General features: G+C 51.0%; 1 protein-coding gene across 9 annotated transcripts in view; it reads left to right on the top strand.

Annotated features, from left to right (window-relative positions):
- The window catches only part of LOC133377987 (phospholipid-transporting ATPase ID-like), a 109668-nt gene extending 91750 nt beyond the window's left edge, over positions 1 to 17918 (top strand). For 3 of the 9 annotated variants that reach the window (XM_061612808.1, XM_061612785.1, XM_061612786.1), the window contains 5 exons: positions 5504 to 5587; positions 10604 to 10849; positions 14629 to 14767; positions 15258 to 15388; positions 16626 to 17914. In XM_061612808.1, coding sequence (XP_061468792.1) covers positions 5504 to 5587; positions 10604 to 10849; positions 14629 to 14767; positions 15258 to 15388; positions 16626 to 16844 — 819 coding nt within the window. In that variant the 3' untranslated portion in view covers positions 16845 to 17914. Of the gene's footprint in view, positions 1 to 5503; positions 5588 to 10603; positions 10850 to 14628; positions 14768 to 15257; positions 15389 to 16625 lie in introns of all 9 variants that reach the window. The other 6 variants (XM_061612790.1, XM_061612795.1, XM_061612805.1 and 3 more) reach the window with 4 other exon arrangements.
- The last annotated feature ends 7136 nt before the right edge of the window (positions 17919 to 25054 follow it).

The following is a 25054-nucleotide window of genomic DNA, read 5'->3' as shown; positions in this document are numbered from 1 at the left end:
CCAGTGTGCCTCCAGATGTTGCTGGACCACAATTCCCATCTTTCTTGACCATCGGCAATGCTGGCTGAGGCTGATGGGAGTTGTGGTCCAACAACATCTGGAGGCACACTGGCTGGGAAAGGCTGGGTTAGAGCCTTTGGACTAGGACTGGGGAGAGTGGACCTCATTGGGTGACCTTGGGCCCCTCACTCTACCTCACAAGGTTATTGTGAGGATATACAGTATTGTGTGTAAAGAGAACCAAGGGCATCCTCCGGAAGCACATCTGGAAGGCAGAGATGGGGAACACCTGCGGGGCCCTCCAGAGGTGGTGGGACGTCAGCTCTCATCAGCTCCAGCCAGTGTGGCCAATGGCCAGGGAGGAGGAGGGGGTTGTAGTCCAACAACATCTGGAGGGCCCCACAGGTTCCCCCATCCCTGATGCAACATCATATGAGCCAGGCCTTGGTCTGTGCCTGAGCAAGAAGCAGTGGCTGGGTCCAGAGTGTGTGAGGCAGGCCAGGCTCTGTGGCCTGTTTCCTGCACAAAGGCACACGATGGGACGGGGGTCGCCGTCTGGTTTCAGTCATCCCCAGAGCCTGAGTTCTTAACACTGCTGCCTGCGTGATGGATACTGCCCTCTGTATACAGCATAATGCCCTGCTTAAATGTGAAATACCAAACTCAAATGAAAGAACATCCTGACTTAATTCTGCTACTGCTGTAACTGTTCCCTGCAAATTGCAAAAGCTAAACACACACGGGACAGAAAGATCGGTCCATGTCAGTTCTCTCAGGGGCTCATTTTTCCATTCTTAAATTCAGTTCTCCCCATTTCTGCAGCAGTTTATGGTGTGTTTTTTAAAAAAAGTCCTCATGAAAATTCTCCAGCATTTTAATGCAAATTTCTCCTAATAGACAATTTTTTGTAGGGAGTATTGACTAATGTACACATTTTTGTGTGCCATTTCTCATTGCATAATGCATTTTTGCATGATATTTTCACTCATATATTCATTTTTATGCACACTTTCTCCTAATATTTGCATTTTTGTAAACACCGGTTGATGAACTGCATCGCAACATTCGAATAAGTGCGAATTTTGAAGGTTGGCTATGTTTTCCTTCTCCTGTTGCTTCAGAAAGTGGAAACTTGATAAATTCACCGTGAAATGCAGACTGACTCTCAGTTCTCGCCCATCCCTCCCGCACACACAGGCAGGTGGAGGAAGAGAGAGGGGCTGGTTGGAGAAGTCCCAGAAAGTCAGTCTGCTCCATGGGACCTTGTTGTCAAACGTGTGGAGGAGGAGGAGGCCAACGAATGCAAAGGGCACTTGGGGGCATGGGTTGCTTTGACCAGTCCCAACCCCTTGTGGGTGCTGGATTTTGATGGCTGGGGAATGGCCTTGGTGGACTACCTTTGATCCACATCTGAATATTGTGCATTGAAAATGAGGTATTCTTTGTGTGTGAGAGAGAGAGAGAGAGGGATGGCCCAAGCTTAAATGAAACCAACAAATATTTGGACTTGGCTGTGCGTGTGAAATGGTTGCATTGGAAGAGGTGTGAGCCACATCACTTTCCAGGGAAATTTATTTTATTTATTATTTATTTATTTCGTTTCATTTCTAGACCGCCCATAGCTAGTAGCTCTCTGGGCGGTGTACAAAACTGGATTAAAATACAATAATATAATAAAATCAATAACACATAGCAGCAAGTTAACTAACAAAAAATTAAACGTAAAAACATTAAAATGCCTGGGAGTATAGCCAGGTCTTAACCTGGCGCCTAAAAGAAAGTACCGTAGGCGCCAGGCGTATCTCCTCAGGAAAACTGTTCCAGAGTTTGGGGGCCATCACAGAAAAGGCCCTAGATCTAACAACATTCCTCCGGGCTTCCTGATGAGTTGGTACCCGGAGGAGGGCCTTAGATACTGAATGAAGTGAACGGGTAGGTTCATAGTGGGAGAGGCGTTCCACAAGGTATTGCGGTCCCACACAAATTCCCGAGGGCAGGAGCCCTACCTTGGCTCTTTGGAGGGTGGATAGGCAAGTTGGCTGGAATTAGCTCTCTGGATTCCAGCTGCAGCTTCTGGGAGGAAGGCAGGGCCAGAATCCACAACGCCCCCCCCAGTTTAAAGAGAATAATGCTCAGGTTTGTATCCTGGGACTAGAGGCAGGCCCCTTCCCTCTCATTCACGGTCATCTGGTGGGTTGCTGCTGCCCTCTACTGGCCGTGGTTTTAAACGGCCAAGGTTTGAAAGTCTCCACCCTGGGCCTGGGTCATGCCCCTTCTGACTGCCACAGTCATCACTTTCTTCTCCAGTTTATGGCTTGTGGTGACCTTTCCTGTGGCTTTTATTTTTTCTTTCTCTCTCCATCTTCTTTGAGATTTTCCCTCTGTCATTTTTTAATTTTACTTCACTCTTGACTGTACTCAATGCAAGGTAGATGCCTATTGCACAAGCGGCAGGAGTGTACTAATCTGGGTCTTGGGGTCTTAGACCCCTTACGTTTTGGGGTGCAGGATCCCTATGTCTTCAGTATCCTATGAGCCACTGAGAAGAGTCTTCTAACATGCGTCCTTGTCCTTTCCTGCTAATTGGTGCCAATCAGAGTAAAAGGAGGTGAGTCAGCCACTGAGAAGACCCTTCTCAGTAGCTAACACCCTCCCCATTCATGTTTATTGGCTCCTAGAGATGTCTGCTGTTGTGGGAGAAGGCATTAACAAGGGCTCCTACTGGGAGAAAGGGCAGGATCTAAATAAATAAATAAATATTAACATGAAAATACCCCCATGCCATTCTCCTGCTTTCCATAAACTCATTTCAAAGCAAAACCTTACAAAACGTATAGTCCTGAACTCACACTTGCTTAACAATGCTGTAAGGTTTCTTGGTGATACATAAAACAGAGAATCAAGAGTTCAAAGTGTAAAACAAGAGGGGGGAAATCCTGACCCCTGTTGGACTTTTTTCTGTCAGTAATCTCATATTTGGTTAAAAATAATTAAAAATCAACCATGTTCACAGAGTACCTGTAATCCTATTACTGACTTTGCCCCATTCTGACCTTCGTCTTCTGCAGTTTAAAAGTTTAAAAAGTGCCTGGCTGATTTTTAATTAATTTAAGAAATTTAACATTGAAGTCTATTATAGCTTTGGGCATGCAAAAGCCAGCTTCGAAAAGCCAGCTTCACGGCTGTTTGGCTTAGTTAATCAGGTGGCCACACTGATACCAGGCATTTATTCCACTTTAAACAGTCATGGCTTCCCCCAAAGAATCCTGGGAAGTGTAGTTTGTGAACGATGCTGCGAGTTGTTAGGAGACTCCTATTCCCCAGATAGAGCTCCAGTGGCCAGAGTGGTTTAACAGTCATCCCCTCCTCTGGGGATTGCAGCTCTGTGAGGGGAATTGGGCATCTCCTGAGAACTCTCAGCACCCTTCACAAACTATACTTCCAAGGATTCTTTGGGGGGAGCCATGACTGTTTAAAGTGGAATAAAGTTCTGGTATGGATGTGGATTGGAGTAGGGAGGTGAAGGTCATCCAACAAATTCAAAGAAAAAAAGGGGGGGAACCCCAGAATGATGAAAAAACGTGTGGAAAATATCCAAATGGTTTATTTGCAAGCTTATATCATTAAAATGTCTTTATAAAAAGCCCAGTGCATTTCGGCTATTAGTGTGCAGCCTTCATTAGGGGCTATTGTTGATTGTCTCAATAAAATTCTCTTCAAAGTGATCCCTGAAAAGTATTGTAGTCAATATTTCATTTATCTGAGCAAATCTTACAATTTAAATTTGGTTTAAATTTGTGTGGGAGACTACATGTGCCTGCTGTAGAATAAAAAAATGGAAATGGACCGCCTTCCAGTCGATCCTGACTTATGGTGACCCTCTGAATAGGGATTTCATGGTAAGCGGTATTCAGAGGGGGTTCACCATTGCCTCCCTCTGAGGCTAGTCCTCCCCAGCTGGCTAGGGCCTGCTCAGCTTGCCACAGCTGCACAAGCCAGCCCCTTCCTTGTCCGCAACTGCCAGCTGGGGGGCAACTGGGCTCCTTGGGACTATGCCGCTTGCCTACTGCTGCACAGGTGGCAGGGCACGTCACCCCTGAGCCACTCCCTGTGGGGGGGTGATCTTTAGCTGGCCCTTGACACCCAGGAGACACGAACGGGGATTTGAACTCACAGACTCTGGACTCCCAGCCAGGCTCTCCTCCCCCCCAAAAAGGTGGGGGAAACCCTGAAAAACAATGATGTGAACAATATTTTCCTTTTAGAAGGGGCTCTTCCTGTGCCCGGTGCCCGCCCACCCAATCTACTCCCTTCCCCCTTCTGTCCCAGGTCAATTTCACCTATCGTAAGCATGACTCTATAAGAGTAAATCCCTTTGAACTAAAAAAGCATGCAAATGATCACGCCTGCCCTCCTATCCCCTCCCTTTTGCCCCTCCCCTTCAAATCCCCTCCCCTCCTTCCCCTCTCCTTTCCTCCTCCCTTCTTCCCCTCTTCCTTCTTCCTCCTCCCCTGCCCACTTCAACCCTCCCTCCCATGATCAGTTTCATCCTACGCATGATTGCATGGGTGTAAATCCCACTGAACTCAATAAGCATGCAAATAATCAATCCATTCTCAGCAAACTTGCACAGGATCCCATTTCTTACCTCCTGGATTAAAAAGCAGAGAAATCCACTAATAGGCAAAAAAATCCCCTGGTGGTTTAAGAATGTACCCATAGCCAACAGATATTTCTATCAAACTTTTAAAATCAGGGAAATTGGGCAGCAATAGTGAATGCACCAGGGGAGCAGAAGATCTGACTTCCTCTCTGAGATATTGTACTGCCGTACACAGCACATGCCTTGTTTCTGTTATTTGGGCTGATTGCAGGTGTTGCCAGCACTCACCGTATGCTCAGAGGCACGTGTCACCAAATTCCTCCAAGCTATACAGGAATTGGATTGGACTGTGCAAGACCAACCCAAATTGTGTTTGCATTTTTGCAGATGTGTAGAATGCTGCTGTTGCCCTCAGGTCCTGCTTGCTTGTGGTGTCCCCATTGGGGACATCTGGTTGGCCACTATGAGAACAGGATGCTGGGCCAGATGGGCCCCCTTGGGCCTGATCCAGCAGCTGTGCTCTTCTTATGCTCTGATATACCCTTGCAGCAACTCTGCTGGGTTGTTGTCCTGGTTGAGAGAGGGGGCAACCCTCTGCAGACCACCTCATCAAATTCATGGCCAAGTGGAGATTTGAACCTGAGTCTCCCCACACTTTCACTGGAGCTGCTGTGTCACACTAAGATGCCCACTTCATGTATTGCTCGTCATTTCTGCCACTGTATTCCCTCCCCATTTATATCCTTGGCTTTCCAACTAATCTCAGAAGGATTTAAGCCCCCTGCTAGTCCCCCCAGTTGCTCATGTGCCCATTGTGCTGGGACTCCTCTGTGTTTGCCCGCCCTTCCCATTTTTCTCATTGTCTTCCTCTCTTCAATCACTTTCTTTCTTTCTCTGCAGACAGTCTATGATGAGTGGTTCATCACTCTTTACAACATGGTGTACACCTCCTTACCTGTGCTGGGAATGAGCCTCTTCGACCAGGTATGCGTTGTTTGCAGTTCTTGGGTGGGCTTTCTGCCAGGTCGGGTTCAGTCCCCAAGCTGATGGCAAGGCCCTGTCTGGCACGAGGACATTGCAGTGGCTCAGGACAGGGTACCTCTGCACAAATGGCTGGGCCCATTCTTTATAGTAGGGGTGGCTAAACTAGCTTGGGGGTTGCGCTGAGGGTCGGCTGCCCCTCCAGCACAGACATCATGCACGCAAACATCATGCACGCATACAACACAGACAGACCGACCACACAGCATGCCCAGACAGCACGCAGGCAGGCAGACACGCACACACACTCATCACAGGAGGGGATAGAGTTGGAAGGGGCCTTGGAGGCCATCGAGTCCAACCCCCTGCTCACAGCAGGAAATCCACAGCTAGAGCATCTCCCACAGATAGCTGTCCAGCCTCTGCTCGAAGACATCCAGCGAAGGGGATCCCACCACCTCCCTAGGCAGTCGGTTCCATTGCCGAACTGCCCTTACTGTCAAGAAGTTCCTTCTAATTTCCAATCTGAATCTACGCTCCTGCAACTTAAAACCATTAGACCTAGTCCTACCCTCTGGGGCAGCAGGGAACAAATCTGTACCCTCCTCTATGTGACAGCCCTTCAGGTACTTAAAGAGTGCAATCATGTCACCCCTCAGCCTTCTCTTCACCAGACTGAACATGCCAAGTTCCTTCAACCTTTCCTCATAAGACTTGTTCTCCATACCGGCTATCATCCTCGTCGACCTCCTCTGAACCCGCTCTAACTTGTCTATATCTTTCTTAAAATGAGGCGCCCAGAACTGAACGCAGTATTCCAGATGAGGCCTGACTAATGCAGAATATAGTGGGACTATTACTTCCCTCGACCTGGAAACTATAGCTCTGTTTATGCATCCCAAAACCGTGTTTGCCTGTTTTGCCGCAGCATCACACTGCTGGGTCATGTTCAACTTGCGATCCACTACAATTCCAAGGTCCTTCTCACACGCACTACTGCTAAGCCGGGTATTTCCCATCCTGTACCCGTGCATTTTGTTTTTGTGGCCTAAGTGCAGAATCCTGCATTTGTCTTTATTGAATGTCATTTTATTAATTTCAGCCCAATTTTCTAGTCTATCCAGGTCCCTTTGGATTTTATTCCTGTCTTCCATTGTGTTAGCTATCCCTCCCAGTTTCGTATCATCCGCAAACTTCATAAGGCTTCCCTCCACCCCATCATCTAAGTCATTGATAAAAATGTTGAAGAGTATCGGCCCCAGGACAGAACCCTGGGGCACTCCACTCAAGACCTCCTTCCAGTCCGAAGCAGAGCCACCGACAACCACTCTGAGTACGGTTTTCCAACCAGTTGTGAATCCACCTGACAGTATTTCCATGTAGTCCGCATTTGACCAGTTTGCTAATCAAAAGGTCGTGGGGGACTTTGTCAAACGCTTTGCTGAAATCTAGATAGATGACATGTACAGCATTTCCACCATCTACTAAGCTAGTGACCCGATCAAAAAAAGAGATGAGATTAGTTTGACAGGATTTTTTCTTGACAAACCCATGCTGGCTCCTACTAATCACAGGATTGTCATCTAGATAGTTGCCAATGGACTCTTTTATTATCTGTTCTAATATCTTTCCCGGTATTGAAGTCAGACTGACCGCCCTGTAATTCCCCGGATCTTCTTTTTTACCCTTTTTAAAAAGCGGGACGTTTGCCCGTCTCCAATCCTCTGGCACCTCTCCCGTTCTCCAGGATTTCTCAAAGATGATGGCAAGAGGTTCCGAGAGTACATCCGCAAGTTCCTTCAATACTCTGGGATGCAGTTCATCAGGCCCTGGAGATTTGAACTCATTTAGGTTAACTAGGTATTTCCTGACTATCTCCTTATCAATCTTGAACTGCAATCCTGATCCCTTACTGAGATTGCTACCGATGCAAGGTTGCACACTGTTCCCTTTTAGGGAGAAGATGGACGCAAAATAGGTGTTGAGCAGTACCGCTTTTTCCTTGTTATCTGTCAACATTTTGCCATCCTCATTGAGCAGCAGTCCCACCATTTCCTTGGTCTTTCTCTTGCTTCGAACATATCTGAAAAACCCCTTTTTGTTGTTCCTCGCTTCCCTCGCCAGCCTCAGCTCATTCTGGGTTTTAGCTTTCCTTACGCTATTCCTGCAAGTACGAGCCGCTCATCGGTACTCTTCCTTGGTGATGCATCCTTCCTTCCATTCTTTATACATGCTCTTTTTTACTTTTACCTCCTCCACCAGTCTTCCGTGTAGCCACATTGGCTTTTTCCGATATCTTCCGTTTTCTTCCTCTTTGGGTCCCTCCCCAACACAGTGCTGGGCTAGGAGGAGAAGGCTTCTAGCCTAGCACTGTGATGGGGAGAGAAGCCTTTCCAAAACTGGATGCCACCTCTTAGGTGTGTGAAGAGTACTTTTCCCTTGGTCAGCTGCCATCGTTTGAAGGCCTTTGAGAGAGGAAAGGGAGCTTTCTCCCACTTCCTGAGCCTCTCCAAGACTTTCTAGCAGTGGTCCTGATCCAGAGATAGAAGGGGCACTTTGCAAAGGGAAGAACAGGTGCCTGGTTTGGGATGAGGGTGATGGGCCTTGTGGCCCACGGGCTGCAGGCTCACCACCCTTGTTCTAGAGTCACTCAGCTGCCACTGTTACGTGCTCTCTGCAGTGTAACAAGAGGCTGAAAAGGCAGGGCCTGGACTCGGGCTTGCAGTTGCACAAGAGGAGAAGCAGGAGAGACAAGGCTGCCATGGGCTGAATGTCTGGAGGGTGGCACTAGAACCAATGAGTGGAGATTTATTTATTTATTTATTTATTTATTTATTCGATTTCTTAGTCGCTCATCTGGCTGGCTACCCAGCCACTCTGAGCGACGTACAAAGCAAAAAACATATAAAACATCAAAAACACCAAACACTAAGCAAGAAAGCTAAACAATAACATAGAGACTAACTCAGTTACAATAAGGCTTCTCATCTGTATAGTCCAAAAAGTGCGCCTTCAGATGGAAACTCGTGATATGAGTCTCACCACCCTTGCACCAAGACCGGTGTGAGTGAGAGTCCATATGCAAGACCGAAAAACAACACCCCCTCTTGATCTCAGCATCCAACATCCAGTACATTCAGCGGGGGGGGGGGGCGGCAAACAAACCCCTTCAAGTCGAACTAACAGGGAAGTTCTCTTCAGAAGCCAACAACAAAGGCATTAAGATGTAAATACTGCTGATATTAAGGGCAAGCAGACAGAGGTCAGATGGTAAGATAGTGCCGGCTGCAGGGGCGCTCCCCCGCCCTCAGCATTCACCGAAAGATCATCGCAACAGCATGGTGTTCCCAGGGACAGGCCGTGGCACCAGAGATTACAGGGAAGCGGATTTTGGATGAACTTTAGGGAGAAACGTCTTGACGATAAGAGCTGCTTGGGAGAGTTGATGGTTCTCCTTTGCTGGCAGCTTTTAAGCAGAAGCTGAACAGCCACCAGAAGTCAGTGGTGCTGGCTGCATCCTGAATTACTGCAGGCCTTATACTGAACAGAAGAGGCAGTGTCATGTCGGGAATGCTTTGATTTGGATTCCTGCATTGAGCAGGGGGTTGGACTTGATGGCCTTAGAGGCCCCTTCCAACTCTACTATTCTATGATTCTGTGTGGGGATGTGGTGTGTTGGCAGGGCGGCAAGTGAGCCGAGGGCATGAGGGAATCCAGGATGGCTGGCAGGGGGGGGAACAAAGTAAGTGTAGGGTGAGGGTGCAGGGCGAATGGGTGGTGTTGCAAAACCACCCTTCACCAGCAATTATCCCTCCTGCCACCCACGCTTGGTTCAGGTGATCCCCACCCGACAGGACACTTGCCTCAGCCTGGGCCAGATTTGCTCTCTGCCCCACAAGGTTCAGCCCTTCCACCTTTCGTCCCACCCAGAAAGTGATCACTGGCATGCCCTGTTGGCACAACAGGATGTAGGTGCAAGAACTGAATAGTACCTGATCTGGTAGCCCACATGACCAGGCAGACACGCAGGAGTTTAAATGAACCAAATAACTTTATTAAAATACAAGATGTCATTGATATCTTGATATTGATATATGGATGTATAGTCTCTCGCTCCCCTGCCTGCCCTACCACCTCTAATACGTAATCCACCCTTTTCCACCCAGCTCACTCCCACCACACCACCTCCCTCCTCGCACTCCAAATCCCAACAACACAAAAACTCTGCTAACTCTCAGAAGCAAACTCTCTTTTTTATTCAAACCTCCCTTAGAACTCTCTCACTTGCCCCCCCCAACCTGGCAGCCTTACATCACTCAGACTCCCAGGCATTCCGTTAACTCCTTCAAACCCATAACACATTTAATAACAGTTCCCAACAAGGGGTTTCATAACAGGCGGCTGTGGGGCCGGAGAGTGAGGCAGGTGTAGAGTGGGGAGGCAGCCTAGGCACGCTGAGCAGTGCTGTGTGGCAGCAGCACAGTTTGTGGCGAGGGGAAACGGGGGGGGGCGGTGGTGGTGGGCAGCACTGTGGCCAACAGTGCAGCACAGGAACAGGCCAGGAGTGTTAGTGGTTAGCTGGTGTGCAACAACGCCTGGAGGCACTGGAGGGAATTGCGATGGGGGGTGGCGAGGGGAGTGGGGTGCCGGGGGGTGCATTTGCAAGTGTGTGTGTTTCAGAGTCCGTGTATGTGGGGGGGGTGAGAAACACAGAGTGTGTGTATGGGGGTGCCTGGGGTATGTGTGTGAGGGGGCTCCCTCTGTGTGTATGTTTGGGGGTGCAGGGCTGGTGAGCAGAGGGGCAGAGGTGTGTGTGTCCTTTCAATAAGACAAAAGTGTTGTGCGGTTGCACAGTGTTGTGTTATGCTTCCCAAGGGAGCAAATGCAGTCTGGGTGTGGGCTTTCCTTCTGGTGCAGGGTTAGGACTGAGGGCTTAACCTGGAGGCTGTGCAGAGGGGGTAGGCCTGGAGGACGGGGGGCGCCTCACCTGCCCCTCAGCCCCTTCCTTTCTGCCCGCAGGACGTGGACGAGAAGTGGAGCTTGCAGTTCCCCCAGCTCTACGCGCCTGGCCAGCAGAACCGCTACTTCAACAAGAGGGAGTTTGCCAAGTGCATGCTGTACAGCGTGTACAGCTCCCTGGTGCTCTTCTTCGTGCCCTGCGGGACCTTGTTCAACTCCCTGCGCAGCGACGGGAAGGCCATCGCTGACTACCAGTCCTTTGCCCTCACGGCTCAGACCTGCCTGCTCATTGTGGTCTCCGTGCAGGTCATGCCCGTTTGTCGTGACAGTTTTGACTCCTGTGTGCGTGCATGTGCGTGCGTGTGCGAGAGGACGAGACTGACACGAAACAACTACTCTGGAGAACTGTGTCCCTACAAAGCCTTTCTGGGGTGACCCTGAGCCTGAGAACGCCCCTTGGGATCGGTCGGGTGCATGTGTGTGTGTTCAGGATGCATCCAGAAAGGCTCCCACCCCCACAGTCCATGTCGAACCAGAATAAATAGAGGGCTGCCCCTAACTCCTCCCCAAGATCTTATTTTGCCAGGCCTCCCAGTCTTCCTGGCAGAGGCCTCCTCCTGCACAAGGGGGATAGCCCACTTTCCCAACCATTCCAGTGGCATTGTCTTGATCTCTGCTCTGATTTTATGGGAAGGGATGGCAGCTCTAGCAGGTGCACAGTAGAGGTGTGCAAGAGTGTGCATGGCGTGTGGCAAAAGTGGCTAGAGAGGTTTTCCTTCCTCTGTCATAATGCTAGAACCCAGTGGGGCCACCAGAGAAACTGAGTGGCAGGAGATTCAGGATAGGCAACTGAGCAGGGGCTGGACTTGATGGCCTCACGGGCCCCTTCCACCGCTACTGTTCTGGGATTCTATGACAAAAGGGAGTAGTTAAACTATGGAATTCATTCTCACAAGGTGTAGCCGTGCCTGCCAACATGAATGACTTTAAAAGGAGGGGGCAAGCTATATAATGGCTACTAGCCACAATGGCTGTTCTACCTCCACTATGCCTCTGCATAACCAGCTGCTGGGAATCACAAGTGGGGAGAGTTGCTGTTGTGCTCAAGTGTGTCGGAGAGTGGCGATGCTGGGAATGGAGAGTTCTGAGTGAGCCTACATGTGTGTTTGAATCTTTGCTAAAGATTACACCTTCCCTGCAGATTAGTCAGACAGAGACTTTAAGCTTTAAAATAAGAAATAACTACTTTATTCTGGAAGTACATGTACTTGATAGGAAAGAGTTCTACATCTAGCTAACTAGCTAAGTTGGAGATGCAAACACTAAGCCTAGTGTTTGCCCTCATGCTTGGAGGAGAGGGAGAGACAAAGAGAAGATGTCTGCTCTCCCTCTCAAGAGAAAGGAGGAGGAAGGAGATGTGGTCAACATCCTGAGAATATCAGTCTAGCAGGAAGGGCGAGTCAGCAGGAGATCAAAGGATAGGTATTAGGCTAGCAATCAGGAGGTCTCCTCTCTAGCTACCCTTTTTAACCGCATGCAGCCTCAACCCACAAGTTGGAGTTGAACCACATATTCCAACAAAGTGTGGGTTGTGGCGGTGTGGAACTTTTCCCAGTCCAAGGGCCACATTCCCTTCTGGGCAAACTCCTGAGGGCCGCATGCCAGTTGTGGGTGGAGCCAGATGTCAAAGGGGTAGGGCAAAAGTGAATTTTCCTTTTGTTCAGTAGGCTACTTATACACATTCTCTCTCACACACACACCTCTCTGCATCCTCCATCCAGAGACGTCACTCCAGCCAGGCAGAAACACTCAGGGTGCAGAGCAGGGCCAGTGAGGGGAGTGGCCTGGGAGAGTTCTGAGGGCCGGCTAGAGAGGCTTGGAGGGCAGCATCCACCCCCTCCCCCAAGCTTCCCCACCCCTGCTTTGGGGGATCTGATTGGCCACTTTGAGAGCAGAATAAGGACATCAGAAGAGCCCGCAGGATCAGGCGCAAGGGGGCCCATCTAGTCCAGCATCTTGTCCTCACAGTGGCCAGCCAGGTGCCCATTAGGGGAAGCCCGCAAGCAGGGAGTGCAAGAGCACTCTCCGCCCCTCCTGCGGTTTCCAGCAACTGGCATCCAAACAGAAGTCTGTAACTTGTCCCGCTGCTCCATCCTCGATGAACAAGCCCTCCAGTTCTGCCATCTTGCCTCAGAGGCTTCCAGCATTAGCGGATAAACACTTGTGTACAGTGTCTCTCTTCACGCATCTGTGGTACGTTGGCTTCTGCCTTGTGCCCTTGCCCTCACAGGGCCTACTTCTGGCTCTACCCCACTTGAAGTCTCATCTTTTTTTCATCTTTATCCCAGGGGGGGATTTATTTTGAGCCCTCCTCAACTCATGATAGCTTTCCCACCTCAATCAGTTGAAAAGCTCCGCCGCCGCCTTTTGGGGTTCAAGCGCCAGCAGTCTGTTTCTACCCCAGTCCCAGTGGAGCCCGTCCCTTCTGTAGAGACCCTGCTGGTCCCAAATGTTCCCCAGTGCCTTACAAATCCAGACCCCTCGTCCACGCATTGAGAGGACAAAGGTGTGCCTGGCTGGCCGGCCCCGCGCGTGGAACCAGCAGCATTTCAGAGAACGCTCCCTTGGAGGCTCTGGCTTTCAGCATCCTACCTGGCAGCCTAAATTTTGCTTTCCAGACCTCCCAACTCTCCGTCAGCCCCATGGCCTAGGGTGTGGGCTCAGCGTACGGCCCGTTGGGACCGTCTGGGCCGGAGACATTCATGCTGGATGAGACCGGCCCCCTTTGGCATGACTCAGCTTCAGGGCACCTCTGATATTCTTAAGTAGTCTAGTCCCCCTCTGCTGATCCCCCCCCCGTGAACTGCTGTCAAGGTCCTTTCCCTGCAGCCCCCAGCCTTGCCTCTGGTGGTCCCAACAGAGGCCCCACTGCCTATATTTAGGGGCTGCCCCCGGAGTGTATGGCTCAGACCCTCGCTGCAGTGCCTGGCTGAGGCTTTGGGTGGGGCTCAGAGCGGACCGCCAGGTAGTTTTGGAACTCTGCTTCCTTGCACATGCATGCCTGGGTCCCTCCAACTGGAGGCTCGCTCCTCTTTTTACCAGGCAGATCAGAACTTCCCTCTCAGGGACAGGCTGCCAGAGCAAAACCTGTATTCTTGGGGTGTATCAGAACATGGTTGTGGCTGTGAGCATTATGGAGATGGGAGAAGTGCTTTGCACACTCAGTGGTGGGTGGCAGTGGCAGCCGCTGCTCTGTGGCAGGCCAAACCCGTGACTGTGAAGGCGTGGCCTGCCCGGCTGCCAGCTGCGCCTCCTCTGGGCTGTCCCAGATTCTCCCCAGTGCCTGGCAAGGGAGGGGTCCCACTTGTGGTCGGGTACTTTCCGCTTCCTTGTGCAGTTCCCTCCTCACAGCATCGCAGGAGCTAAATCCTAGAGCAAAGGGATGTCAGGTCCAGCAGCGGTTAGGTCCAGGAGACAGGCAGGGGAGTAGTCTGTCCGTCCAGGGGCCAGATGGAGGCAGGAGCTTGGGGCAAGGCCAAGAAGCTTCCAGAGAAGGCTGCTCAGGACCCGAGTGGCAGAGACAGTTGTGGAGTCAGAACCAGGTGGAAGGAAGGTCAAGATCCAGGGCAGGAATGGAGGGCTGGACAAGAGGCCATTGCTCAAGACCCGAGGTTTCTGTCAGGCCAAGCAGCTCGTGGGCATAGGCAGAGCCTGTCCTCCTCAGGCCCAGGAGGGGCTGCTCTGAGGTTCAGCTTTAGAGGGCCTGGTGCACTGGGGTTGGCTCTTGGGGATCAGCTGGCTGGATGTTCAGGCAGGTTGGGACTGCGGCCTGAATGGCACCCTCAGTGCAAGGTGCTCAGTCCTGTTGGGCCTGCAGAGGAGACAAGGTGCTGGACTGGAGGAGGTGCCAGTGCCTGCCTGGGAGATTCCCCCCCCCGGGTGCCTTACTTGGGCAGAGGCCAGTTGGGCAAGTCAAGTGCCCGGCGGGGTCGCTAGATGAGAGAGTCCCACTCTTCCTGTTGCCAACAGAGCTGTTGGTGCTGCTGCCGCGGCTGCATTATCCCTTGGCCTGCTCTCTTTTGCAGATGGGCCTGGACACTGCCTACTGGACAGCTGTGAACCAGCTCTTCATCTGGGGCAGCCTGGCCATGTACTTTGCCATCACCTTCACCATGTACAGCAACGGCACATACCTGATCTTCACGGCTTCCTTCCCTTTTGTAGGTGTGTATTGGGGAGGGGCAGGGGCAGGCAGCTCCCCTTCTCTCCTAGTCTGCAGAGCAATGGGGGGGCTATGGTGGTGGGGGCTCCCATTAAAGCCAGAGGGGAAGCTTCCGATTTGGGGAGGGGGGGAAACTGCCCCAAGTCAGACTGGATGTCTGTGCCAAGGCGCAGCCAGGGACACGCAAGCTCGCACTAAAGGCCTCCCCTGTGCGTGGGCAGCTTTGGGAGAGGGTGGTCCCAACTTGGGGGCCATGAAGGGGCAGAAAGGCAGCCGCTGAAGGGGCCCCTGAAGGCCTATTAGAAATCAGCCTGGGCACTGCATGTCCTAAAAGCGCCCCTAAGTTGGGGAAGACGCTCCCCCGGCCTCCCCCCACAATCCAATCTCTCCAGCCCTATGTGGGGACAGGCCATCTCTCCCCTCCCCCCCGTTCAAATGGGTGCAGCAGTTGGAGCGAGGCCCTTTCTGCCACCTGCACCCCTCTTTTGCCAGGCTCAGCTCGGAACACCTTGAACCAGCCGACCGTCTGGCTCTCAGTCTTCCTCTGTGTCATCCTCTGCGTCCTGCCGGTGGTCGGCTTCCGGTTCCTGAAGATGCAGCTCAAGCCGACCATCAGTGACAAGGTAACTCCTCCTCCCTACAAGCCTTTTCAAGGGGGTGGGAGAGGAGGGGCTGCCTGCTGGATCTGTGATGCTTCCGCCTATGCCAGCGGGGGCGAGTGGGCTGCTGAACCAGGTCAGGCCACCTGCAGCTGGGAGCAAAGTGTGGATTATACGCGCGGATGATCCTGAACTGGGGCAAGAAGAAGTGCCTATTGTTAGAAGTGCACATGAGCACTACAGTTCAGTGACTGAGCACCGTCCCCGCCACCAAGCATCCCACAGGAAGAGGCCTGCTCCTGTGTGCTGAGCCTGGCATGAAGGAAGGAGACCGCCATCTCTCCCCCCCCAATCGCTTTGAAAAAAATCTAAAATCTAGTAAGGGCCATTGAGGTCATGCCAAAGGTGGAGTTGCTCTGGACCTGAGGAAAGAGGGCGCTTAACCGTTTAAAACACCTACGGTTGCAGGCACTGAGTGCAAGCCACACCACATGTACACACCCCTCCCCAGGCATGAAGAGAGGTCCCACTAGGGGGGCTTGTGATAATGTGCCCTAGGAGTCCAGATACGGAAGAAGCCCCACAGCAAGGCTCAGCTGCCTTGCTTACTTAAGTCTGATCATTCTTCCGTCCTTAGCTCCCCAGGTGGGTTACATTTATGAAAATACAGATAATCAGTAACCCATAAAACAGTGGCAATAAAAACATGGGACAAGTAAGTGACCGCTCCACGTGCAGGGAAGACAAAGATCCACACCTGGCTTCCCAAGAGCAGGGCAAACAGGTGCATCTTAAATGCAAAGGGTCAATGCTGGACGCAGCTCCGCAGAGAGGGAGTTCCATGGTTTGGGGGCTGTCAAAAGAAGGCCTATTTAACAGTATAATATGCCCCAATTTTTGCATTTATTCATTCACACACTTTTTAAAGGAAAAAAACCAACGAATTCATACAGATGGGGGGGCAAAGAGGGAGTTGGGAGTTACTCACTGGAATAGAGCAAAAATGGGAGGTTTTTTGTTTCGAACTGCCGGGAAGCACCATTTCTGTGACCCTAAAGTAGCCACGCTCGCGCCAGCGTTGCAGCCAGGACAAAACACGGAAACGAGGGAGGCGTCCGCTTGTCAAATGCTGGGATGCTGAACGTAGTTGCTGCCCCGCCCTCCGGTGCCGGCTGGGCCCCCCGATAAGGAGAGGGGCTGCCCCGCCGCGCCCTGCCTGTCCGCCAGGCCCGACTGCAGCTTCTCCTCTGTGTGCCCGCAGGTTTTGCGACTGGTGAGGGAGCTGCAGAAGGGGCGCCCAGCCCCGGTCCTCAAGCGGCCCTTGCAGCGCAGAGCGTCGCGGCGCTCCGGCTACGCCTTCTCCCACCAGCACGGCTTCGGGGCGCTCATCACCTCCGGACTCATCAACATGCACCCCAGGGTCCCCTTCGGCCTCTCCAGGTCGTTCTCCCCCAACAGCGAGAAGTACCAGCTGGAGTGATGCGCCGGAGCGGGAGGATGCGTGGCCTCGGCCCTGGGCGACAAACTACTTGGGGGGGTGGAGGCCCCTCTTTTCCTGCTGCCCGTGAACCCAAGTGAGCGCCCCGGGAGGAGAGCAGAGCCCCATGGAGGAGGAGTCGCCACACGCATCGACAGCGCCCTTGGGGGGCAGGACCTCCCCGTCCGCACGTGATCTACTGGATCCAGGCAGCACGGCCAGATCCGCCAGCCGTCCTGTGCCTCCGCGATCTGTCCAGGGCCTTCTCCCCCACCCTGAAGCCAGAGGGGGAGGGGTTTAAGGCCACCGAAGGGGGGCATTTCCAGAGGCGCAAGTGCCGTGGGGTGTGTGGCTCGGCCCCAGAGAATCCCGCGAGGGAGTCCGCCATCATCGCAGCACAGCCACGCCCCCCCCGTGGTCTTTGGGAGCTGAGTCCCCACCCAGCCTGCCCGTCAAGCCTTCGCTCCCGGGGCTGATGGTCCATATGCCCTTATCCCGTCGGGGAGACTCGCCCGCCTGCTTCCTGCTCGGGTGCGAGTGCGGCTCCCCGCGTCTGCGCCACGCTTCCCAAAGCCCCCCCTGTCCATTTTGGCTTGGGGGACCTGCAAGCGGGATAAGGCCGGCCTGGCTAGGCGGACAGTAAGGCGCTTGGACCCTCCGCGCACCTTGGCTCCCCAGGCGGGGGGGGGCAGGGAAAAAAAGCCCCCAAAGACTTTGATCTTCCTTTTGTACGACCACCCTTTTTAATAAAAACGCCGGCAAAGGGACTCTCCGCCGCCTCTTTCTCTCTGCTTCCCACCGCGGGGTGGTGGTGGCGGTGCAACCCCCAACAGTCCCGGCAAGGCGGCCGCTGGCAAGTAGGTGCTGCCGGACCCCTCTGAACCGGGCGGGGGCGCTGATTCGAGGGCAACGCGCGGGCTTGACTCGGCTCGGCATCCGCTGAGACGGCCCGGCCGGTGCACGGTGGGAGTGGCGGCCCGGACCCGCCATGCCCGCCCCACAGAGCCCCTGTTCCTATGAGAGCGAGGTTTGGGGTGTGCTTCACCCCTCCACCAGCCGGCCGTTTTCCAAGCCCGACGCTTCCCCAGTGGATCGGGGGCGAGAGGGGCCGGGGCCTTGGGGGAGAGACTCGTTACGCGAGCGGTGGGGGGGCGGCTTGGTGCAGGTCGGGACCCCCGCCCAGTGCCCACAGCAACTTTCCGCGTCGGCCCATTCCTGGGAGGGGGAAGGGCAGCTGTGGCATTTTTAAGCGCTCTTGTCGGTGAAAAAGGGGAGGGGTGGCAGTCTTGGGCTGTTCCCGGAGGCCACTTCCTTCGTGGGGGCTGCCAAGCCCCAGACCGGCTCCTTCGGGTCACTTCCAGTGTATCGCTGCTATATTGTTTCTGTATAAATGGTTGCATTTTTAGAACTTCAGTTTTGCATTTACAACAACAGTAACTGAAGGGATGCAGGCACTGAAACTTAGAATGGATCCTCTAATCTAAATCTAAAAACAATGTGGTCGTTAAGGGGGGGGGGCGTGTTTCTCCAGATGTCCTGGGAAGCCCATCTATTCATGCAGGTAGCTCTTCAGGCCTGATTTCCTTCCATTTTTCCTGAAAATTTAAATGTAGAGAAGTGACTGCTACGGTGTCATTTCTTCCAATATTTACAGTCCTAAGTCACCTTAGGGGTCCATTTTCGGTCATAAATAATTTTACAATGAAATAAATCCAGTGCAAGTTCTACTGAGAAGGTCCCACTGAGTTCAATGGAGCTTATTCCCGGGTAAGCGGGTATAGGATTGCACTGTAAGGCTGCAGTCCTGTACCCACTTACCTAGGAGTAAGTCCATTGAACTCATTGGGACTAACTTCTGAGTAAACATGCATAGCTTTTCCTCCCCAATAAAACATTTTCAATTCAATTACTTTTGGTTATCAGAAAAACTTTTCAGATATTAATACAGCATGTAAAATTAACATCATACTTTTTTTAAAAAAAGTTTACTGAATGTAAATCAAAAATACGAAGCCAGGCTTCTGTCACTTTAGCACAATGGAAAAATTCTGGATATTTTTCCAGTTCAGAATTTTCCAAAAAAAGCCCACATAATGCATATGCTCAGAGGCCCTCTCATTCTTTTCATCAGGGCATATGCCTCTTCCAGCCAAGTCCCAATTCAAACAAGGTGTTGTTGTTTTTTTTAAAAAAAAAACAGCCAAATGTTCCAGTTGTTGTTCTTACCGCCCAGGCAATTTTGGATGCAGTTTTGGTTTGTATCATCGGCTGTCAGTTGGAATCCGTCTCAATCTAATCAGGCAACCTTGCTTGTTCAAGCATGTTCTGTCCTGTTAAGAGGTTCATTATTTTTTGTGGAAATGGGCCTGTCACTGTGGCTGGTAAACCTGATTGGGTGGTCAGGGGCATAACAAAAGATGTTTCATTATCCCTCATGGATTCCGAGCCTTGGGAGTGTTTGGGGGGAGAACAGAGGAGGGGCACTGTAGCCCCATGGTAGACAAGGTGGACAAGGTGCTTTCAACCTTAAGGCCAACCACCTGCTTACTCGACCCTTTCCCGTCGTGGCTCATTATGAGCTGCAAGAACAGATTGGGCGAGGGGATCAAGGCAGTGGTAAATGCATCCTTGGAAGTGAGCATAATGCCATCAGCCCTCAAGGAGGCAGTAATAAAACCAATTTTAAAGAAGCCCTCCTTGGATCCCCAAGATTTGAACAACTTTCGCCCAATCTCAAACTTACCATTCTTGGGCAAGGCGGTTGAGCAGGTGGCGGCGAAGCAGTTGCAAGTGCATTTGGAGGAAGCGGATTATCTGGATCCATTTCAGTCGGGCTTCAGGCCTGGCTATGGGACTGAAACAGCCTTGGTCGCCTTGGTGGATGATATGAGGAGAGCGTTGGATAGGAGTGAGTGCACCTTCCTCCATCTCCTGGACCTCTCAGCAGCTTTTGATACCGTTGACCACGGTATCCTTCTGGATCGCCTGGAGGGGTTAGGCATAGGGGGCACTGTATTGCAGTGGTTCCATTCCTTCCTCTCTGATAGGCACCAAAGAGTAGCATTGGGGGATGAGGTTTCGGACCCTTGGCCTCTCACTTGTGGGGTGCCACAGGGCTCCATCCTCTCCCTGATGCTATTTAACATCTATATAAAGCCGCTGGGGACTATCATCAGGAGATTTGGGCTGCAGTGTCACCAATATGCGGATGACACAAAGCTCTATCTCATTTAAATCTTCACCGAGGTTGGCTGTAGAAACCCTATCCAAGTGCCTGGAATTGGTGAGTGGCTGGATGGGAAGGAATAAGCTGAAGCTGAACCCTGACAAAACCGAGGTACTGTTTGTGGGAGACAAGGGAAGGTTAGGAGATTTGGACCTGGTGCTCAATGGGGTACAATTGCCCCTAAAAGACCAGGTCTGTAGCCTCGGGGTCATTTTTGACTCTCAACTGTCCATGGAAGCTCAAGTTTCGGCTGTGAGCTGGGCAGCGCTTTATCAACTCCCATCTGATACGGAGGCTACGCCCCTACCTTCCCACTCATCTGCTCCCATCGGTGGTACATGCTCTGGTCTCCTCTCGCCTAGACTACTGTAATGCGCTCTACATGGGGCTACCCTTGAAAACGGTCCGGAAGCTGCAACTGGTACAGAACACGGTGGCGCGCCTGATTAAAGGTAGCTGCCGGCGAGATCATATCACTCCAGAGCTAAAAGAGCTGCACTGGTTACCAGTTGCTTACTGGGCCCAATTCAAGGTGTTGGTTTTGACCTTTAAAACCCTATATGGTTTCGGCCCAGTCTATCTAAAGGAGTGCCTCCACCATCATCAGCTATGCCGCCCTCCAAGATCAACCTCAAAAGACCTTCTCTCCATCCCATCAGTCAAAACACCCAAACTGGTGAGGACTAGAGAGAGGGCTTTTTCAATTGTGGCCCCCACCCTGTGGAACTCCCTCCCAAATGATCTCCGCCATGCCCCTTCTATGATGAGTTTCCGCCGGGCCTTGAAGACCTGGCTCTTCAGGCAGGATTTTGGGGTGGGCTAGATTTTATCTTCATTGTTTTTAGATTGTCAATGTCTAGGTATTAAATGCCTATGTTGTACGTCACCCAGAGTGGCTGGACAGCCAGCCAGATGGGCGACTAATAAATTCTATAAATAAATAAATAAAATGGTAGAGAGCCCACATGTATTCATTGATGTGTTTCATTTATATCCTGCCCATATCCTGCCCTTCCTCTTCGTAGGAGCCCATGGCGGCAAACAAAAACACTAAAAACACCCTACAACATCATAAAGATTTTGACATATATTAAAACAAAACATCTTGATAAGATATGCAGAAGGTCCCAGATGCAGGTCCTGGCATCTCCTCGCCAGTTCATAAGGTCAGGTGGCAGTTGATGGAAAGACCTTTTTTCTTCCTGGGCCCTGGAGAGCTCCTGCTAGTCAGAGCAGCAGACTCAGTATACAGGACACTGAAACCCAGCCAAGGATCAGGCAATTTGGTAATCATCACAACATTCTTCAACATTCCAACCCACGTACTTCTTTCTTAAATACTCCACATAGGCAGGATTACTTGAGCACCCTTCTGGGGTCTCTTCTCTCACAGGCTCTTGGTTATTATAAGTGATTAGTGTTACCCGTAATTCATCTACCCCTTTACCCTCATAAGGTAAATTAAAAGCTATTTATTTCTCCACCAGATCTTCTCTCTTCAGGAAACAGTACACACAGCAACAATATAGGCTGGGCACAGTCCTTGTTTGAGATGTGTAATAAAGCTGGTGCTTTGCAGATACCATGGACTGTGAAAAAGACAAATAATTGGGTATTAGAACAAATTAAACCAGAACTATCACTATAAGCTAAAATGATGAAACTGAGGTTATCATACTTTGGACACTTAATGAGAAGACATGATTCATTAGAAAAGACAATAATGCTGGGGAAAACAGTAGAAAAAGAGGAAGGCCAAACAAGAGATGGATTGATTCCATAAAGGAAGCCACAGACCTGAACTTACAAGATCTGAACAGGGTGGTCCATGACAGATGCTCTTGGAGGTCACTGATTCACAGGGTCGTCATAAGTCGTGATCAACTTGAAGGTACATAACAACAACAAAGCTTGCTGGACTCTCAACCCTCTTTCACGTATAGAGCGACAGCACCTCCAATATGTCCTGCTCTGTCCTGCTGCTATAAGTTTATATCCAGGGATAACCGTGTCCCACTGGCTTTCTCCATTCCACCATTACAACACAGGGAAGTGCTTTATACTGAGCCAGACCCTTTGTCCATCCAGCTCAGTATTGTCTACACTGACTGGCAGTGGCTCTCCAGGTTTTCAGACGGGTTTCTCCCAGCTGCACCTGGAGATGCCATTGGGGACCAAAGCTGGGACCTTCTGCAGATGCTCTTGCACTGAGCTACGGCCCTTCAGGATGATGTAATGGATCTTGGAGCAAATAATGCACCTGCTTCTTCAAAGGGAGTGCAACCCACCCAGAGATGGTACACAGCCCAACCCCCAGACCTGGGAATTGCCCGTCCGTAGGGCCTCTGTCTTCTCAGGATTCAGCCACCATTTATTAGCCCTTATCCAGGCCATTGCAAAACCATCACATTGTTTTTAGGGACAAGATTCCACAACTCCTCTTGGCAGATGCGCCTGTTGCTGAATGGTTAGGAAACTCAAAAAGTCTAGTAATGAAAGAGGGTTGCATGCTTTATTGGAACCCTCATCTTGTTAGAGCAGCATCCCAAATTCAATGAAATTATTTTTGATGCTGATGAATATACAAAACTGCCTTATATTGCACTAGGATGTAGGCCAGTGTTCTCTACTCTTAACAGCAGCCCTCCAAGGACTCTGACAGAGGTCATGCCCAGCTCAGCTATCCAAGATCCTGGGGACTGAATTGCAGCCTGCTGCATCATACAAATCCGAGCCATGGGCTGTGTCCACAGCTCTTCTCTGTCTGTTCTGCCCCCTTCTAGCAGTGCTGCAGTTTAAAACCATTGATTATTGGGCTAACCTTGATCAATAATTGTTTATGAAAAGGAGGGGAATGGCATAATCCTTTTCAGAGAATGCTTTGAAAAACAGTCCCAGGCACATCTCCCTGACCTGAAAATAATCTTTTATCCAAGCAAAATATATTAAGTTCTCATGCCTCTTACTACAGGATTTTATATCTCATGCATCTCTGTATGTCTCCAAAGAACTTTCCCCAAGTTATCAACAGTCTCCTTGAACTCTGCACTTCAGAAACCAAGCTGGCTCTTCCGTAAGGTCAACCCCAGCCACCCCACACTGCAATTAATTCCCTTCCTTTTCCCATGGCAGCCTGTGATGTTGCAAAGACAGACAACCAAGGCAGAAGGTGTGCTTCACCCCATCAGTGACAACTGACTGTGCAATAATTTAATCTGGTTTTGGGATGGCAGAATGTGATTGTGTATTTGCAGGAGTTGCACAGACTTTGCTAACTTGGGCACCTGCCCTCTTCTGCCAGGAAGGCAGCCTGGGAGCATCACCCGCCTGGGTTTAATGGAGGAGCACGCTCCCAGTAATGAGGCTTGCAGCAGCCTGCCAGGAGAGAAGGAAGGCATTTTCCAGCCCCAGAAAAACTCTCATGAGGCCACTAGGAGGATGCCCTAGAACTCAACACTTTAAAAGGCTCATCACACACTTCAGGAGAACACTTCTGTGCGGGGACATGTCAGCAGGCCAGCTGAGCTTTCAGGAGACCCTCTCTCTTCTCGGTCTTTAAATCTGGCAATTATTTAAACTCAACAACTACAGAACAACTGTAACACTTGGGGGGGTCGGCGGGGAGAGGGAGAGGAAGAGCCAAATGATCTGCCTTGGGCACCCTGCGGGCATTCCCACAAGCAGGTGGATCAAACTCCTGTTGCCGCTTTGTGTTCCTTGAGCTTTCAGTGTTCTTGGTGTGGAGTGTCTGATGGGGAATTTGTGCAGCTGGAAAATCTACTTTTTAAAAACCCTCCCACCTCTTTCCCTGGATCCTGGACATGAAGCTGCCTCTCCTGCCTGCGGGGGATGTGGTTATATTGCAGACTGGGTGGTGCTCTGAACTCCCAGCCCTCGGACACCTTGTCTCCGTATGCTCTATAAACAGGGCCATGCTTGATCCCTTGCGTTGAGCTCCTGGCTCTTGCACAGTGTGAGATATGGCCTTGCCTGGGCCAGGCAGCAGAACCTCTGGTCTGGCTCCCAAGCTCAGCCCTGCTCCTCCCTGCAGTGGAAGCAGGGGTATATCTGTGTGTGCATGCGTGTGGGTGTACACAGTCTATCCCACCTGCCATTGATTCAGGCAGGGGTCGAGATGTGGAGCAGAGTGACTCTTAGGCCTGTTGCTTGTTGACCAAAGGAGGGACATCTGCATGAAATACAGGGAATGTAAGTGCTTTCGAAGGGAAATTTCTGGCCTGTTTTCTTTCATCGTGGGCCTTACTGCTGGTGATTCTGTGGTGCTGAGCGACAGATAGACCCCCGGCCAGATGCTCACTTCCATTCCTATTTTTGTTTCCTACGCCCAGCCATAGCACCTGTTCCTGAACATGTCAGTTTAAAAACACGCAACTTCTTAATTAGCTGGTCAAGTTCATCGCCGCTTGCTCTGTCGGGCCAACAGCGTATCTATAAGCACTCTTCTTAAAATAGTTTCGTTGGTTACCAACTTTGTGTTCTGTCTAGCTGTGAATTAGCTTGCTATTATTAGCTTTCAATAGTATCCGTTGATATTGTGGCGTCCAAAATTATGTGGGATGAATAAGTTTTAAAATGCAACAGGCTTTTTTTTAGGTTTTAAAAATCCATATTGGTGATGTTTGTGAATGTTGTATGCTCCGTTAAGCTGTAGAGAGACAGACTAAAAATGCTTTGAATAAATATTCCATTTTGCTTGACAAACAAGTTCCACGTAACTCGAGAGTATGTCCATTCCTATACGTCTAAGAATAGTCCGTCTGATCAACTCAACAAAAGGGCCAGCCCTGCTCCAGAATGGACTGTGGCTCCAAGAGTGGCATGGAGGTCTCACACTGGAGGCCTTTCCTTCAGCCATTGGCTACCCTGCCTTCCACTTTCTCACGCTGGGAAAAGAGGAAGCCAAAGGCTTCTCCACAGGGAGCAAAATGCGCTTCCTCCGCAGAGGCTTCATTGGGCAGGAGTCTGG

Source organism: Rhineura floridana, chromosome 1, assembly GCF_030035675.1.
Source record: "Rhineura floridana isolate rRhiFlo1 chromosome 1, rRhiFlo1.hap2, whole genome shotgun sequence".
NCBI lineage: Eukaryota > Metazoa > Chordata > Lepidosauria > Squamata > Rhineuridae > Rhineura > Rhineura floridana.
This window is presented reverse-complemented; position numbering and strand designations above follow the sequence as displayed.